Source organism: Podarcis pityusensis, assembly GCF_964106645.2.
Source record: "Podarcis pityusensis genome assembly, chromosome: 17".
Classification (NCBI taxonomy): Eukaryota; Metazoa; Chordata; class Lepidosauria; order Squamata; family Lacertidae; genus Podarcis; species Podarcis pityusensis.
Genome location: NC_138042.1, coordinates 33560642 through 33574929, shown reverse-complemented (window position 1 = coordinate 33574929; position 14288 = coordinate 33560642). Strand labels below are relative to the sequence as shown.

The 14288-nt window shown below is 41.7% G+C and overlaps 1 protein-coding gene and 1 long non-coding RNA gene across 2 annotated transcripts; both read right to left on the bottom strand.

Moving 5' to 3' along the window:
* Nucleotides 1-4303: 4303 nt before the first annotated feature.
* NOA1 (nitric oxide associated 1) lies at nucleotides 4304-14137 on the bottom strand. Its single transcript, XM_080986811.1, has 7 exons — nucleotides 12940-14137; nucleotides 11609-11777; nucleotides 10655-10856; nucleotides 8268-8399; nucleotides 7128-7244; nucleotides 5039-5156; nucleotides 4304-4674 (listed from the first exon to the last, which is right to left on the bottom strand). The coding sequence occupies exons 1-7, from the start codon at nucleotides 14066-14068 to the stop codon at nucleotides 4448-4450; spliced, it is 2094 nt and encodes a 697-aa protein (XP_080842937.1). The 5' UTR covers nucleotides 14069-14137; the 3' UTR covers nucleotides 4304-4447.
* Nucleotides 5726-7121, bottom strand: LOC308466329. Its single transcript, XR_013980758.1, has 2 exons — nucleotides 6432-7121; nucleotides 5726-6075 (listed from the first exon to the last, which is right to left on the bottom strand). It is a non-coding gene; the product is annotated as an uncharacterized lncRNA (long non-coding RNA).
* Nucleotides 14138-14288: the final 151 nt, after the last annotated feature.

Below are 14288 nucleotides of genomic sequence, written 5' to 3'. Positions count from 1 at the left end.
GAGGTTGGAAACTCCAGTACAGTATAGAGTTTTTTTTCTCTCTCTGCCTTTTTAAAAAGAGATGTTTCCACTTTGTAAAAGCCTTTGTGGCCTTAAGCTACATTTTTTGTGATTTTTTTAAAAACAACGTTGGTTGAAAAGGTAGAGGCAAAGAGGTGTCACTAGCAGTAATGACATTAGATGACTTCACATTACAAGAAAATGTTGTCATGTTACTCAGAAGATCTTACTAGCAAATGATCAGGAGTAAAACTTTCACGCTAGAAAAGACAGTAGAAGTTGGTACCTGTGTTGGGTAGTGTTTCTGAGCTTGAGAGGGCAAAAACTGTTAAGTATTAAAATAATATCTTCCAGCGATGTAATTGTTGTGTCTTGAGATATATTGGATATTGTGATTGACTTGAAATTCCTGTATGTTTCCCCCTATTTTGTTAGGATAGAAGGAGGTACCTATAGTGATCAAACAGTTTAAAAATAAAACTGGTAAAAGATGGAATGTCACTCCTGTCTTAATGTTAGATGTTGCAAGCGGATTAGTGAAATTAGGGTTAAACTACAGATGAGTTACTGTGTTTCTGCCTAAAGTAGATATTTCATAAATTGAATTTTGAGATTGTCACAGGAATTTTGGATACACCTTTCCAGCGTCTTCCTTTATTAAAGGGCTTCTCTCAGCAGCAATGCCTGTCATAACACCCCAACCTGATACATCCTGCATTATCTCATGTTGTTTGACAGTGTGGCTAGTTAGTAGAATCTATAGTGTTCTTGGAAAAGTAGCCTAAAGAATGGATTACTAGGAACTTGGCAACACATCTTAATATTGCTGCTATTTAGGGATTGATTGACCTAAGGGCTGGAACTTTAAATCTTTTCTACAGAACAAACTGACAGGTCAGTTAATACTCATGATGCCTTTGATTTCAGTATGTTGTTTTGCTGATGTATTGTAAGCCCAGGTTCAGTTAGGTTTATTGAATCTTGATTGTGTAGCTAACAAGCTGAAATACAATATTAATTACATCCAGGTAGTTTAAGAAATTGTTTCACACATGTGTATATATACCTTTTCCTCCCCTAAAAAGCAAATCACACTAGCTAAAGAACTTTTTGTAAGCTGGCACTGAAACATTTTATGTTTGGTTGCACCGTGTTTGAAGCTTTTTACAGTGCAATACTTGTATTATTCTGTCAATTTAAACCAAAGGTAATTTTTTTTTCATGCTTTCTCTCTACTGTAGTGCATGAAGAGCTTTTATATGTTTGTAATAGATGTAAAATCAGAAAAGATCACATATCCTGGGTTTTTTATTTACCTAAACTATGTACAAGCCTTTGTCCAAAATGTAAGGTGTTAAACTAAATTACATATTAACCCATGAGTGTATTTTCCTAAGCATAGTTATGTCAATAAACTTTATTAAGGAATATGTGTATCTTTCATCTGTCTTTTCTGAATATTCATCAGATAATACCATTGGCTATGGAAGGGGTGGATAGAAGTTAAGAGCAGCATATATTGGTTGATCTCTGGGTGATTTGAAATGGATTGACAAGGCGTTCTTGCTCCCAGTTGCTTAACGGTGGCAAGAAAATAACTCCCTAAATTGGTGAGAGGCAGAGATATGTGGAGGGACTGTGATAACCTGAGTTCAGTTCCAATACTTGAAACAAATTCCTGGAATATGAATTAACCAGACCCCAATTGTTGCCTCCTAGAGTTTTAGTAAAAAATTAAGTGGCTCCAGAAGCTTCACAGTTGGTCCTCTCCTGCGCTAAAGGGCCACAAGATGCATGCATAAAAATCTATATTGGCGAGGTGACGGGACCATGGTCATCTTTGGGGCTCTTCCACGCTCTTTGATATTCGACCTGTCAGATAATCAACATTATTGAAGTAGGAGATAATTTCTGTAGCAGAAATTGTTTCTTGCTACCTGTGAAGCAGTAAACTGAATGACAGCTGTGCTAAAGCAATAAAAGATGTAATTTCCCCAGCATCTTGGATACTTGAATTATATTTAACTCTATTTTTATTACTGATATGTTTGCCATCCTGAGCTCCTTGGTGAAGAAGGGGGGTGGGAAATGAATTCAGTAGATACATAAATAAGGGGATATTTCCACACACCCCTATCCTTGAAGGCATTTCTTGATAGACAGCTGGCAGTGGACAAGTGTATAGAATGCATATTTAAGAACTTTGCAGCCCCGTGAAGGTTAAAATAACACCAGTTATAAAGCAGTGGCTGCCAATGTCAGCAGTTGCCTGGCTAAATGCCCCAGTTCAAAATACAATAAAGTTTTACTAAAATCTGTAAGACTTTTCTTCATTAAAATATTTTGGGTCAGTGCTTCAGGAGCTCTGAAGGTGGTGCCAGATACCTGCAAACACAATCATTTGGTATTCTGTTCAGATTATATCAAGATTAAAGCTTGTCTCGTTTAGCAAATGAAGCTACGGTGTACTTGGTTCTCCTTGTTGTCTCCAGCAAGTTGGTGCCCACAAATGAAGAAACAAAAGTTTTTGTCTTAAGAAATCTCCCACTGATGAGATGCACATTGAAATCCAATACCACGTTTGAAAAATAAAGGCTGTATTCTATAGTCTGTATAAATTTATGCAGAACAGGGCATATTTGCATAACATACTGGCTTTCTTTAGTGATGAGGAAGGACAAGAAACTATGGATTGCATTGAATCTTGGAAATCTTACATGGCAATTCTGCCTTCTGATTTTTCAGCAGGCACTACCCGCAGTCTTCCAAGCAGATATTCACAAACATAATAACGATATACATTAAAAGGGTGAGATTTGCTGAATTCTGTTCCTGTGGAATTACATTATGAGTCCTCTTGGTGTCCTGTGCAATGTTGAGGTCTGAAAAATCGCAGTACATCCAGTTCAATTACTGCCTTGTCAGACAGAACATACATCCAGTCAGCAGAAAAATATCATGACTAAATGCATGTCTCAATAATACTGTTGTTCCCTTTCCTACAGTCTTCATGGTAAGGTGTTAGTTTGGATTATGTTATCAACAACCTTCTCATTTACTGTCATACATATTTCAAAATAATTCAGTGAGTGACATCCTGACGGGTTTAGCTTTTTTTTGCTGTCAATGCTTCACTGCATTAGGACAATGAACCACTATGTAAATGCTTTGATACATACCACTGCAGACCCAGCAACAGCAGTCTGTCCCTTCCTGGTTAAAACCATATTACTTCTCCGCCCTTGCTATTTTTTTTACGTCTAACAACACTCAACCTGTTCCCATAAGTCATTGAGAAAGATCTGGTGGGAAGTATTTTTTAATTAATGATCCCAGGAGACTGAATTAAACTGACACTTGTATCCGCTATCAACAAAATGCCCATAAATTCATGCTGCAAAGGCAGTTTTGCAGTAGCAAATTGCATCCCCTGTGCATCAAAGTGGAGAGTAAGATCTGCCCCTTTCAAGTGTCCTCAACCATTTTTTTAGGGGGGAAAGTAATGGTACATGAAGCACCAGTCTCAGTAAATAAGGACGTTGATTTTAAAAATATTTTAATGCTGTAGCCCCCTTTATTTGCTGTTGTGCAGGCTTCATTTACTGAGTGATGCCTAGACTTCCTGGCCTCAAGACATCACCATTGACACAAGGGTCAGCAAGGCCAGAGTTACAGGCACGAAGGCTTTACTCACAGTGCCCCTTTCCATGCATAACAGCAAGGTACCACTGCAACAGTTTATGGAGCTCAAACATGGACAGGGTTTTGAATCCTTTGAATGTACAGATGCCCTTGATTTTCTCTTATCTTGCCAAGTTTCATAAAGGCGCTAGTTCCTTAGGAACGGGAAAACTTGGAACAGGAGTTTAAGAGCTAATGTGAAAAGTGGACAACCACAGCTTCCATTCTTTCTCCTGCTTCGTTCATCTATCCATCCTCAAGGGCTCTTGCCCACACACATACTGCACTTCATCATTTCAGGAATGGAGAGCAACAGAGCCCTCCCACACTCTGCTTGCTGCCATCTTCCCTCTGGGAGTACAAGACACTGCTTAACCCTAGTCAGGGAGCCTCCCTCCTGGTGGGAGACCCAGCCTGCTCTGCTGTTCCATTTCTTTCACCATCAGAGAACAAAGAGATCTACAGGCAATTGGGGGCACGTGAGATAGCTGGGAAGCCAAGCCCAGAGCTTGACACCTAGAACATTGTTTTGCAGTACCGCTGTGCTCTGGTTTGGGTCTCTACTAGCGGCAGGAAAATGTGTATTGGCCACAAAGAAGGGTGGGGATTCATATACAACACGTTTAGAACTTCAAATCCTTATTTATTTTTTTACAAAACTTGTTTTACAACAAACAATCTGAAAAGAAAGGTATGTTCTGTGCAGATAGCACTGTGTCATCCTTGGGTAAATGACCTGTTGGGAGATTTCATTATCTACAGTTTCTTAGATTTCCCCCAGCCTTGTTTTCTTATTTACATCTCTCTTTAAGATTGCCACAAGGGGAGGTGGTTTTTTAGTCTCATATGCTGCACTTCGTTGCAGACGACGTCCTTTGATGTGAACGATGTATGGCAACAGAGGTGGTTTACGTACTGTCAGTGCTGTTCCTTCAGGAGTATAGCATTTGAGATGTACTTTGTCATTCAGATGAGCTGTTACTGCAACCCAGCCTGTGTAGAAGAAATACCAGAACATGTATATAATCTAAACAAAATGAAATCGGAACATTGGATTTGCTGGGTGAACAACTCCTTGAACAAAGCAGGACTATGTCAAATTTCATTTTTCAGTATTAAGACAAAATATCTATTTAGATACTCTCTTTTTTTTTTTTTTTAGGGCCTCTCCAAAAATCTTTACACTCAGTAAAATCCAAAGAACTTGATAAGATTGAGAAATTGGGAACCTCCCCTCCCCCCCCAAGTCTATTACACTACACTAGCGCTCTGGTTATATTCATCATCAGGACAAAACAAGAAGTACCAGGGTACGTAGCTACCCTGCCCAACACAAGAAAACATTTGCAGAAGTTACCAGCAGATGAAAGCTTTATATCAGCCACTGCCTCGGTACTGCCAATTCCTTCCAAAATCACATCCTGATGGACAAGTGGCGGAAATTCTTTCATTCGTTCTTCACCTCCCATAGGAACCTTATATTACAAGCCAGGGATTAAACAGTAAAAAAAATGAATAACTCTTCATTTACATAGTAATGTAATTAGCAAATTATAAAATAAGTGGCAGGTCAAGTCGGGGAGATAAAGCCCAATGGTTGGGGACAAGTTAACCGAGAATAAAGTAGGCTGGCAGCCAACCAAGCAACAACAATTGTATTTTGGGATTTTATTTTCATTGTTTTTTAAACCACTTTGATTCATGAGAAAACTGTTACAAATGAAAAAGGAAAGAGAAGACAGGATTGAACAAGAAGAACAGATCAAACAGAACAAAGGTGTAGAAAGGAAATCAGTGGGGCTTACTTTTAAGTAGACATTTACAGAACTGCTCTGTTAGAAAAAGATAAGGAAAACGAAAATGGAGAAAGAAGTGAGAAGTGGTTGAAACAGTGACAGAAAACCGCAAGCTGAATGGCAGAAAAGAGAAACAAGGAGTTGAAGGTAAAAAGCCAGTGAAAAGAACACTGCAATACGCCAGATATAAAATAAGACTGATAATCCAAGCAGGACCTGTCAAGTATTGGAGGAAAGGGTTGCTTTAAGAGACTTTTCAGGTTTAGGGGTGCATTCTCTCATGGACAAGCTTCTGTGGCACACATGCCAATGGTGGGATTATAAATCCTGAAGGATAGCATTTGGCCCCCAAACCAGAGGTTCCTCACTCTTGATTTAAAGTGGTGTCTTGTCAAAATGGGGACATTGCCTGGACTCTGATCCTCAGTGCACTTTAAAGTGTTGATCACAACACAGTTTTTAAAAGTAAAAAACCAGAATGCGTGGTCACACATAAGCCTCAATTTCTATGGATATTCTGGAATGAAATGATGTGTTCAACTCCATGCAACTGCAGGATTCAGTAGACTTAAAACGACATCGGATGGATTCACTCATTCTATTTACAGTGGTGCCCCGCAAGACGAATGCCTCGCAAGACGGAAAACCCGCTAGACGAAAGGGTTTTCCGTTTTCAATGCGCTTCGCAGGACGAATTTCCCTATGGGCTTGCTTCGCAAGACGAAAATGTCTTGCGAGTCTTGAGATTTTTTTTCGCTCCCCCCCCCTTTTTCTAAGCCGCTAAGCCTTTAATAGCCTTTTAGCAGCTAATCCGCTAAGCCGCTAAGCCTTTAATAGCCGCTAAACCGCTAATAGCGCTAATCCGTTAAGACGCTAATAGGGTTGCTTCGCAAGACGAAAAAACCGCTAGACGAAGATACTCGCGGGACGGATTAATTTCGTCTTGCGAGGCACCACTGTAATAATCTTTTTATCCCGGTGGGGTCCTCCCCAGTTCCAATATTGTCTCTTCCCTTAGGAATCGTGGACTAATCTGACTACTGTAAACTAAGATGTGTGAAATGCACTTTCTCTTGATTGCAATCAAGCTTCTGTTTGAACTCTTCAAGATGTCTGATGGTGCTTATAAGATTCAGGGTGAACAAAAGGAAGTAACTTCACACAGCTTTGGCTATATTCCAGTTTCTTAGCACTACTTTAGGTATTTCCACCCCAAGTAAGGCCTAGATTGTAAAGCACCTTGTTAGAAATTTATATACATTAACAGCAGTAAAATTAAAATCTAAGATATATCCGGCTGCTGAGATAGCACATCTTGCAATGAGGCTACTCTATAGTGTGGCTTTAACAGGGAATAATCTTTTTGCAGTAGTGCTCACAGAATGCTATTTAATTCTATTATCTTCTTTGCTGAGATTGGATAGAAGCAAAACAATGTGAAGTATTATTTCTTTCTTGCATAAAGTGGAAGACCACCAAGATACGGAGAACTCATCTGAGACAATGCAGTCATGGTGCTGGCTAAGAGCAGAACAAAGCCTGCCTTGTACTAGACCTAAGAGGCACAATAATGAATGGCTGTGGAAGGAGAGAGATCACAAGGCATTAGCCCTCATAGATTCTCCAATGGTAGAGACAGTACTGGCTTACCTTCAGTAATGTTTGACCTGCATGTTTTTGATAGACAGCATCTGCTTTTTCTACTGTAGTGATGTGCACAGGCAACAAATTAGAGGCCACAACAGAAAACCAGCAGGACTGGTCTCCCTAAAGAGTAATAAAGCTGAAAATTAATTGTCTGAAATAAATTCTATTAAGTTTAAAAGACCAGTTTCATCAATAAGCTTAAAGCCATCTTTGCTAACAAGAATTCTCCATTCTCTATAGTTGACTGATTTAGTGATTGAAGGCTGGACAGACCTGCATTCTTATAAACATTTCCAGATCCACAGTTACTAACAAGGGACTGGAGAAACAGGATTTTCAGTCTGATAATACTCTTTCTATAGTTATTCCACCCTTGCCTTTTAATTTAATATCCAAAGAAAAAACATAAAGCCCTTAATATAATGTTTCCAGTTTGGGAAGAGAGATCTTAAGATTCAGCAAACAAGAAACACAATGTATTTAATGAACAATTTAGCTTAGCTGTGTTATTTTGGCTTTCTTACAACATGATACTCCAAAACTCTGGAAACATGCACATATACACTTTTTCATACAAAACAGCTGCAGCTTGTTTTCCTTTTGCTCAGTGAAGATGCAGGCAACTTATTTTGTTTCAGACATACAGAGCTTGAAAATAATTGCTGAAGAACTGAACAACAGACATCACCTTATTGAATATTCATCCTCATAACTTTTCAATAACAGAGTAACAGTAAATCTTGAGGATATAAACAATGGAAAATCAATCCTTTTGTTAGCCCAGAGGTACTGTCAGAAACTGGATCTCTACCCAAAGGAAAACGTTTTTGGTGGTGGTGGTGGGGAGTGAAGAGAAGGATCAGAGAGAATACCAGAGGCAGATACTTGAATGGCCCTGAAGAAGGGAGTGGTTATATGACTTGAGGCATTTAGTAAGTAGCTCCCTATCAACCTCTGGTGGTGATGTCTATGAAGCACAAGTTATTTATCACTACTGAGGGAAGAGAAGGAAAAATGCTCATTCAAGTTGCCAGCTCTCAATCTGGAACATACCTCACACAGCCTATTCTACTACACTCTATATAACACACATTACAAATGAGAACTTTAAATCAAATTCAGAAGAGCCTCTGTCTCCTTTACCTGCAAATAATCTATGCGTCCCAAAGCACCTAGAAACAACGTCATCCCAGGCTTAAGCACAAAGGATCTTGGAACAACTGCACAGGTTGGCAAGACCAGCTTGACTTCTTTCTCCTTCAGCAAGTTTAAAACCTAAAACCAAAACAGAGTCCATTATATAGATGAAACACACTTTCATTTTTCATTTCTCTTACTTTGAGATTTATAGGACAGCTTAAAGTTATTTCATATGCAGTTGACAGGAAAAGTGATTATATAAATCATGTTTCTCAGGCCATTGATAGCAAGACGGCACTTGTCATCTAAATGCTATTCAGGTGCAGGAATGCATAGCTACTTAAGGCAGAATTAATTAAAAACGTAATACACAATGGCCTTAATCCAAAGAAGCCATGTATATGCATGCTACGGTGATGTAGCTCTCTCTAAATACTCTGCTGGTAGCTCAGTAAGTTCAATAAACCTTTAGATTTCATTTATTGAACAGCAGCTTCCAAGAATACCTGGCCAACTGTTTAAACGGGTGGAGTGTCAGAAATAACGGGGGGAATGCTAAAATTCAGGACAAGTCCCTGAATTTATGTGAAACAGCTCTTTGGATATCTACTTGCTCAATTTATTTCACTAGCTTGAGTAAATTCTGCAAAGGATCACCAGCAACATATTTTGCAGATACCCCAGCTCTCCAGCTAAAAACAGCAACGCAAAGCACAGAATCATAGAACTGCAGAGTTGGAAGGGGCCCCCAGGGGCATCCAGCCCATCTCCCTGCAATGCAGGAATCACATTAGTTGTACATACTAATTATCATCAAAGGACATATCCAGCCAATTCAACTAGATGAGCCCCATAATGTGCCCATCATCAGGGCAATTCAGCTGCCCTGTAAGGCTCTCCCTTGCTGGAACAGAGGGCTATTTTTTCACATGGGAGAATATGGGTAGCATAATAGAATTTGTACATTGGTTCATGATGCAACAGCATATCATTGGTGCTCCACTCAACACACATTCCAAATTTAATCATACATGGGCAAAGTTATTGGAAACTGAAACAAAACCCATCCACTATACACATTCAACCAACTCCTGGCCCCCTCTGAAAGAAGGCTTCAAAGCTGTGTGTGTAATCAACAGCTACTCCCAGCAAACTAGATCAAAGACAACAATTTATTTTATAGAGAGGATCAAACTAAAATCAATCATTCATTACCAGGTCTGACAGAGAGCTGTGGGAAGCTTTTGCTAAATACTGTGGTATTCTTTTAAAGTTGCCCAGCTTTTAACCAAGCAGATGTGCTTTGTACTAAATAAGCAGTTCATTAAGTAGTCTTAATTAAAAAATTTTTACTCTATTATTTCAAACCTTCCCTCCACCCAAATTTTCTTGTGCCAGGTTGGTTTCCAAAGTGACTTCTGTTTTAGCATTTTTGAGCTGTATGCACACAGGCACATACATACACAAAGTCACTAATAAAGGATTACTGTCCAGAGCTGCTTCTACCTTCATCCAGCTCTGGGTTTCTTTCACCCACTTTTTTTTAACCTTAGAAGAGTGAGTTATAGGATTAATTTTACAATGCAGGGGACTCCCCACTTACGAAGAGAGAGTCTAAGTGAAATCATATAAAGTGGGGAGCACTTTCTAAACCCTTTAACCGCCCTCTCTGCCACTCTCTCTTCAATCCATAACAAAAATACTCTATCCAAAAATATCCACAACTAGCATGGAAGCTCTGGGGCTGTCTGGAGGCTATGCGGGAAAGCAGCTGCTCCTGCTGCGCTACCCCATACACCAGCTGTTAGGCAGGAGGGCAGAGCAGCCTCAACAAAGCCCCACTACACCTCAGATCTCTTTGGGGTTTTCTCTACCCTCACTGACATCCTCTTTGGACTCTGGGGAGGGTGTCCTTGCAAGTCACCAGGATTCTCCAGCTTTCTCCCACCATTTTCTAGTATGATTCAATTTAATTATTTCCTGGTGCAGCACACAAGTAGAATGCGCATTAGTGGCGGGATGCCTGTAATCAAGGGAAGTCTCTTAGCCACTTAAAACTGGACATGAAATTCACTCAAATGTTTTTTCTTTAAAAAAGACCGCATCCAAAGCATAAGGAAAGTTGCACTTTTCAGAAAACGCTTCTGCAGCGCTTGAACAAGAGCTCACACAATACAGTAATGAAGTTCTACAGCAGTTCTGCTTCAACTAACACAAAAGGTTGTGCATGCTCCTGCTCAAGATTTTATACAACAGGGTTAACATTGTTTGATTTAGTGTCACTTTTTCACATAATATTCTAGTGGAAGACTCTTTTCGATCCAAGCCAATGCCTTTCCTCTTCTCAGTCCTACGTAACAAACTTCTTAAAAGTAGAAGCGTTAACTTACACAACCATCTTTAACAATCCCTGGAGTGTCATAAAACCAGCGAGCGTCTTTCACTTCATTGTATGTGAGTTCAACTTTCTTAGTAGCAGTTACAGGTGGAACAGAAGGTTCTTCCTCCATACCAAAAGACAATGCTTCAGCATCAAACTCAATTTCACAATTTTTCTTCAGCTTTTTTGGCATTTGAAATGTTCTCCCAATTCTTCCTACATCAAAAGAAAAAAAAAACAAATTATATTGCTTTTCTTCAGTTAGTGGTTTTTGTCCCTTACAAACTTCTCATGATCCAGCTTTCTGGAGGCAGCAGCATCTTAACTGAGCTTCAACATATGGAGCTAAGGCCACTATTTCAGATTAAATTCTGGAATGATATGCTGATATGAACTATGTATTTGACCACTGTACATAACCACTTCTCTGCATCCCCTCTGCATTTACAATTTTTCAAAAGGTCATGGGATCATACAATTTGTATCCTGATTTTCTAGCACGTGCTTAATTATATTTATATGATTGTTTCATTTATTCAATTCTGTAATTTTCTGGGAATACAGTCAAAGCATTTATTACAAAAGAAAACATTTGTGGGCCACTCCGAGTAAGACTGATGTTGGCTATCACCTTTAGAGTTAAGATCTCACTCTGAAAATACTACAGTGGACAATCATCTTTTAGCCTGTCCTCTGGTGATTAAACTAAAAAAAATGAGCCAGTCTTCTTACTGTATCCTCTTTTAAAGTGTAAATTCTCTCTCTCACTTGACTAATCTGTCCTCTACTATAGAATTACAATCTTAGTCCTAAATATTATATAAATTAAAACAAGTACAGTTGGGGTGATAGGCAACATTAATCATACTTAGGACTCATGCACATTTCCCCTTGTCCCATTGCTTTCCTCCAGGGAAAACTGCTCTTTAGCACTCAAATCAGCTACATAGTTCTCAGAAGGTACTCGCCTATCAAGTACCCTTGCTTTTTGAGAATCGCAAGCTGCTTTTGCTCATCTTCACTGAGGTCTTCTTCCATTTTCTCTGCATCTGCCTTTAGTCTTGCTTCCCTCTGGAATATTCTGTAAGGTGTAGGATTAATAATTGGAAATTTCAGGAGATTCAAGGTTGTTCCTAGAAAAACAACAACAGAGGATTAAGATTTTAGGTAAGTATAAGCAATTCTAACATGGCCCCCAAACTATTATGGGACATCCAAAGCTCTTGCAGGCAACCAGAAAGTTGGAGAGAAGCTTTAAATATAGTAATAAGAAATGCAGAAAACAGCTGGCAAAAACTTGTTCTGCCTATTTCTTACATTTTGACAACCCATCTTCTCTAGACCTTGTGTTTTTATGTTGTGAACCACCCTGTGATCTTAGAATGAAGGGCGGTATACAAATTTAATAAATAATACTAGTAAATAACAGAACTGGCGTAATGACTAACCCTCATCTTAATTCATGCCCTTATGAAGTGGCCTGGCTTTAGGCATATTATTGTTATCTCAGACTCATTCCCCAATACGTGTATGAAATTGGCTTGCTACTATTTTTTTTTTTTAAATCTATACTGTTTCTCACATTAAGTCTTGTGGCAGTGTATCTCAATATTAAATTCAAAACATTAAAATACTAGAAGAAAATACAACTGAAAAACTAGGGAAGAATTTAGATACTGAGATCAAGCACCAGAAAAGGCCTCAAAGCACAAATGTTTACCAAGATACCTAAGCATCATAAGACGGCATGCTCATACAGTCTTGCTAAGTCAAGGTTTGGCTTAAGAGTGTCAGGCAAATACAGATCTCAAGTGCTATATAAAAATATTCAATGTTATCTAATTTGTTCATGTCAGATCCTCATAGCCCATGCACTCCAGTGCTTCAGTCTTCCTCCTGTCCACATGATAGTTGACTTATGTGTGACTGGTTTCAGAAGAGTAGCTGTGTTCCTCATTCTTGCTATAATATGAGTCTTATGACAACTTTTAAAAACTCATAAAAAGTCTAGTGTGGCATGATTTTTTTGTTAATATAAGAGTTTAGTACAGCTCATCAACAACCACTGATTTGCTGGTGTTTAAGGTATCACATGGCTGTGTGGCAAGTGTAACAGGCATGGACAGCTCCCAGCCATATGTGTGTTTGAAACAAGGAACAGGTACTGACTTTTTAATCATCTCCAGTATTTCTGGAAGAGCATCACAGCGTTACATTACACAACCATAAATGATGTTCCTATGTGGGCTTTCTCAGGTTGGCCTAAATAAGTAAAAGCGCTTCCTCTGACCTGACCTGGCCAAGGCGAGATTGTTGCCCTATTGATCACATCAGATGCTCTCGACTTGCAGTAATCCGAGTGCAGGAGGGCATTGAAGAGGGTAGACTTCCCAGTATTGGTGCCTCCCACCAGGTACACATCCCCGTTGAACTTCCAGGAGCGCTGCAACTTGGAGATCAGCTCTTCCACCCCATAGCCGGTCTTGGCACTGATGAGGTGCACATCAACCACACGCTGCTGTTTCTGCGGCGTCGGGCTGGGCTTCGCCAGGTCCACGAGACCAGCGCCAGCGCAGATCTCCAGCAGGCGCTCTCGGAGACGGCTCAGGTACTGGGGCGAGTCGCCGGGCAACAGGTCCACCTTGTTCCCCAGTACGAAGAGGTGCGCCTGGCTGCCCACCAGCTCGGGCAAGTCGGTCGGGATGGAGTCGGGCAGGTCCAGCACATCCACCATGCAGAGCACCAGAGGCGGGCGGCCGTGGCGAGGAGGGCTGCGCAGGGCTGCGCTCACCACGCGGCGGTACTCCTCCCGGGGCATCTGCACCTGCAGCGCTTGCTGGTGATGCACCAGCATCCAGCAGCGCTGGCACACAGCTCCCTCCAGCGCCTGCTGACGGCGGGTCGCCCCTTGCCCATCCTCCCCTTCCCTGTCCTCCTCCTCCTCTCGCAGCAGGCTCCGGTATTTCTCGCTGGGAAGGTACCCGGGCACCGCAGGGTCGCGGCAGTGCAGCTCCGCGCCGCAGCCCGAGCAGCTCACTCCGCTTGACGGCACCGAAGGGTCCGGGTGGCCCCTGGGCCGGTGGGCCTCCCGGGGCGGCTTCGGACGGCGCCGGCTTGCGTCGCCGCCGCTCCCGGGCTGGTCCGGCTCCGGCCTTCCCTCAGGCTCCCGCCAGTTTCCCGCCTTCGGCAGCCGCGGCTCTTCCTCAGGGACGTACTCGAGGAAGACGAACTGCTCTCCCTCCTCCTCCTCGGGCGGAGCAACCGCCGCCGCCGCTCCACAGCGCCTGAGGGGCTCCTCCGAGCTCCGGTAGGCGGGGAAGCCGCGGGTCCCGGCGCGCCGACGCAGCGCTCCTCCGCCGCCCCATGGAGGCCGCCGCCAAAGCTGAGGGAAAGCCAGCAGCGCGGCTCGCCTCAAGCCGTTCATCGCCCCTTCTGTGGAGGCCGGGGGAAGGCAAGCGGCGCGTGAGGGAAAAGGAAGGGAGCGCGCCCGCCAGAGCGGCTCCCGGCTCGCGGTCCTCCAGGCGCCGCGCCCCCTGTTGGGGGAGAGTGGGCGTTTCAAATTGAGCGCGCGCCGTCGGAGGGGGGCGGGGTACCGCCCTCTTCCATATACAGTAAAATAGGTTTTTTTTTACCGCCCTTCATTC

Excerpts from the sequence above, each read along its gene's own strand:
- NOA1 (XM_080986811.1), bottom strand. The coding sequence starts at position 14,068 with ATGAACGGCTTGAGGCGAGCCGCGCTGCTGGCTTTCCCTCAGCTTTGG. Across the intron at positions 11,778-12,939 it reads AACAATCTCGCCTTGGCCAG|GAACAACCTTGAATCTCCTG; the intron begins GTCAGGTCAGAG and ends TTGTTTTTCTAG. Across the intron at positions 10,857-11,608 it reads CAAGGGTACTTGATAGGCGA|AATTGGGAGAACATTTCAAA; the intron begins GTACCTTCTGAG and ends TGATGTAGGAAG.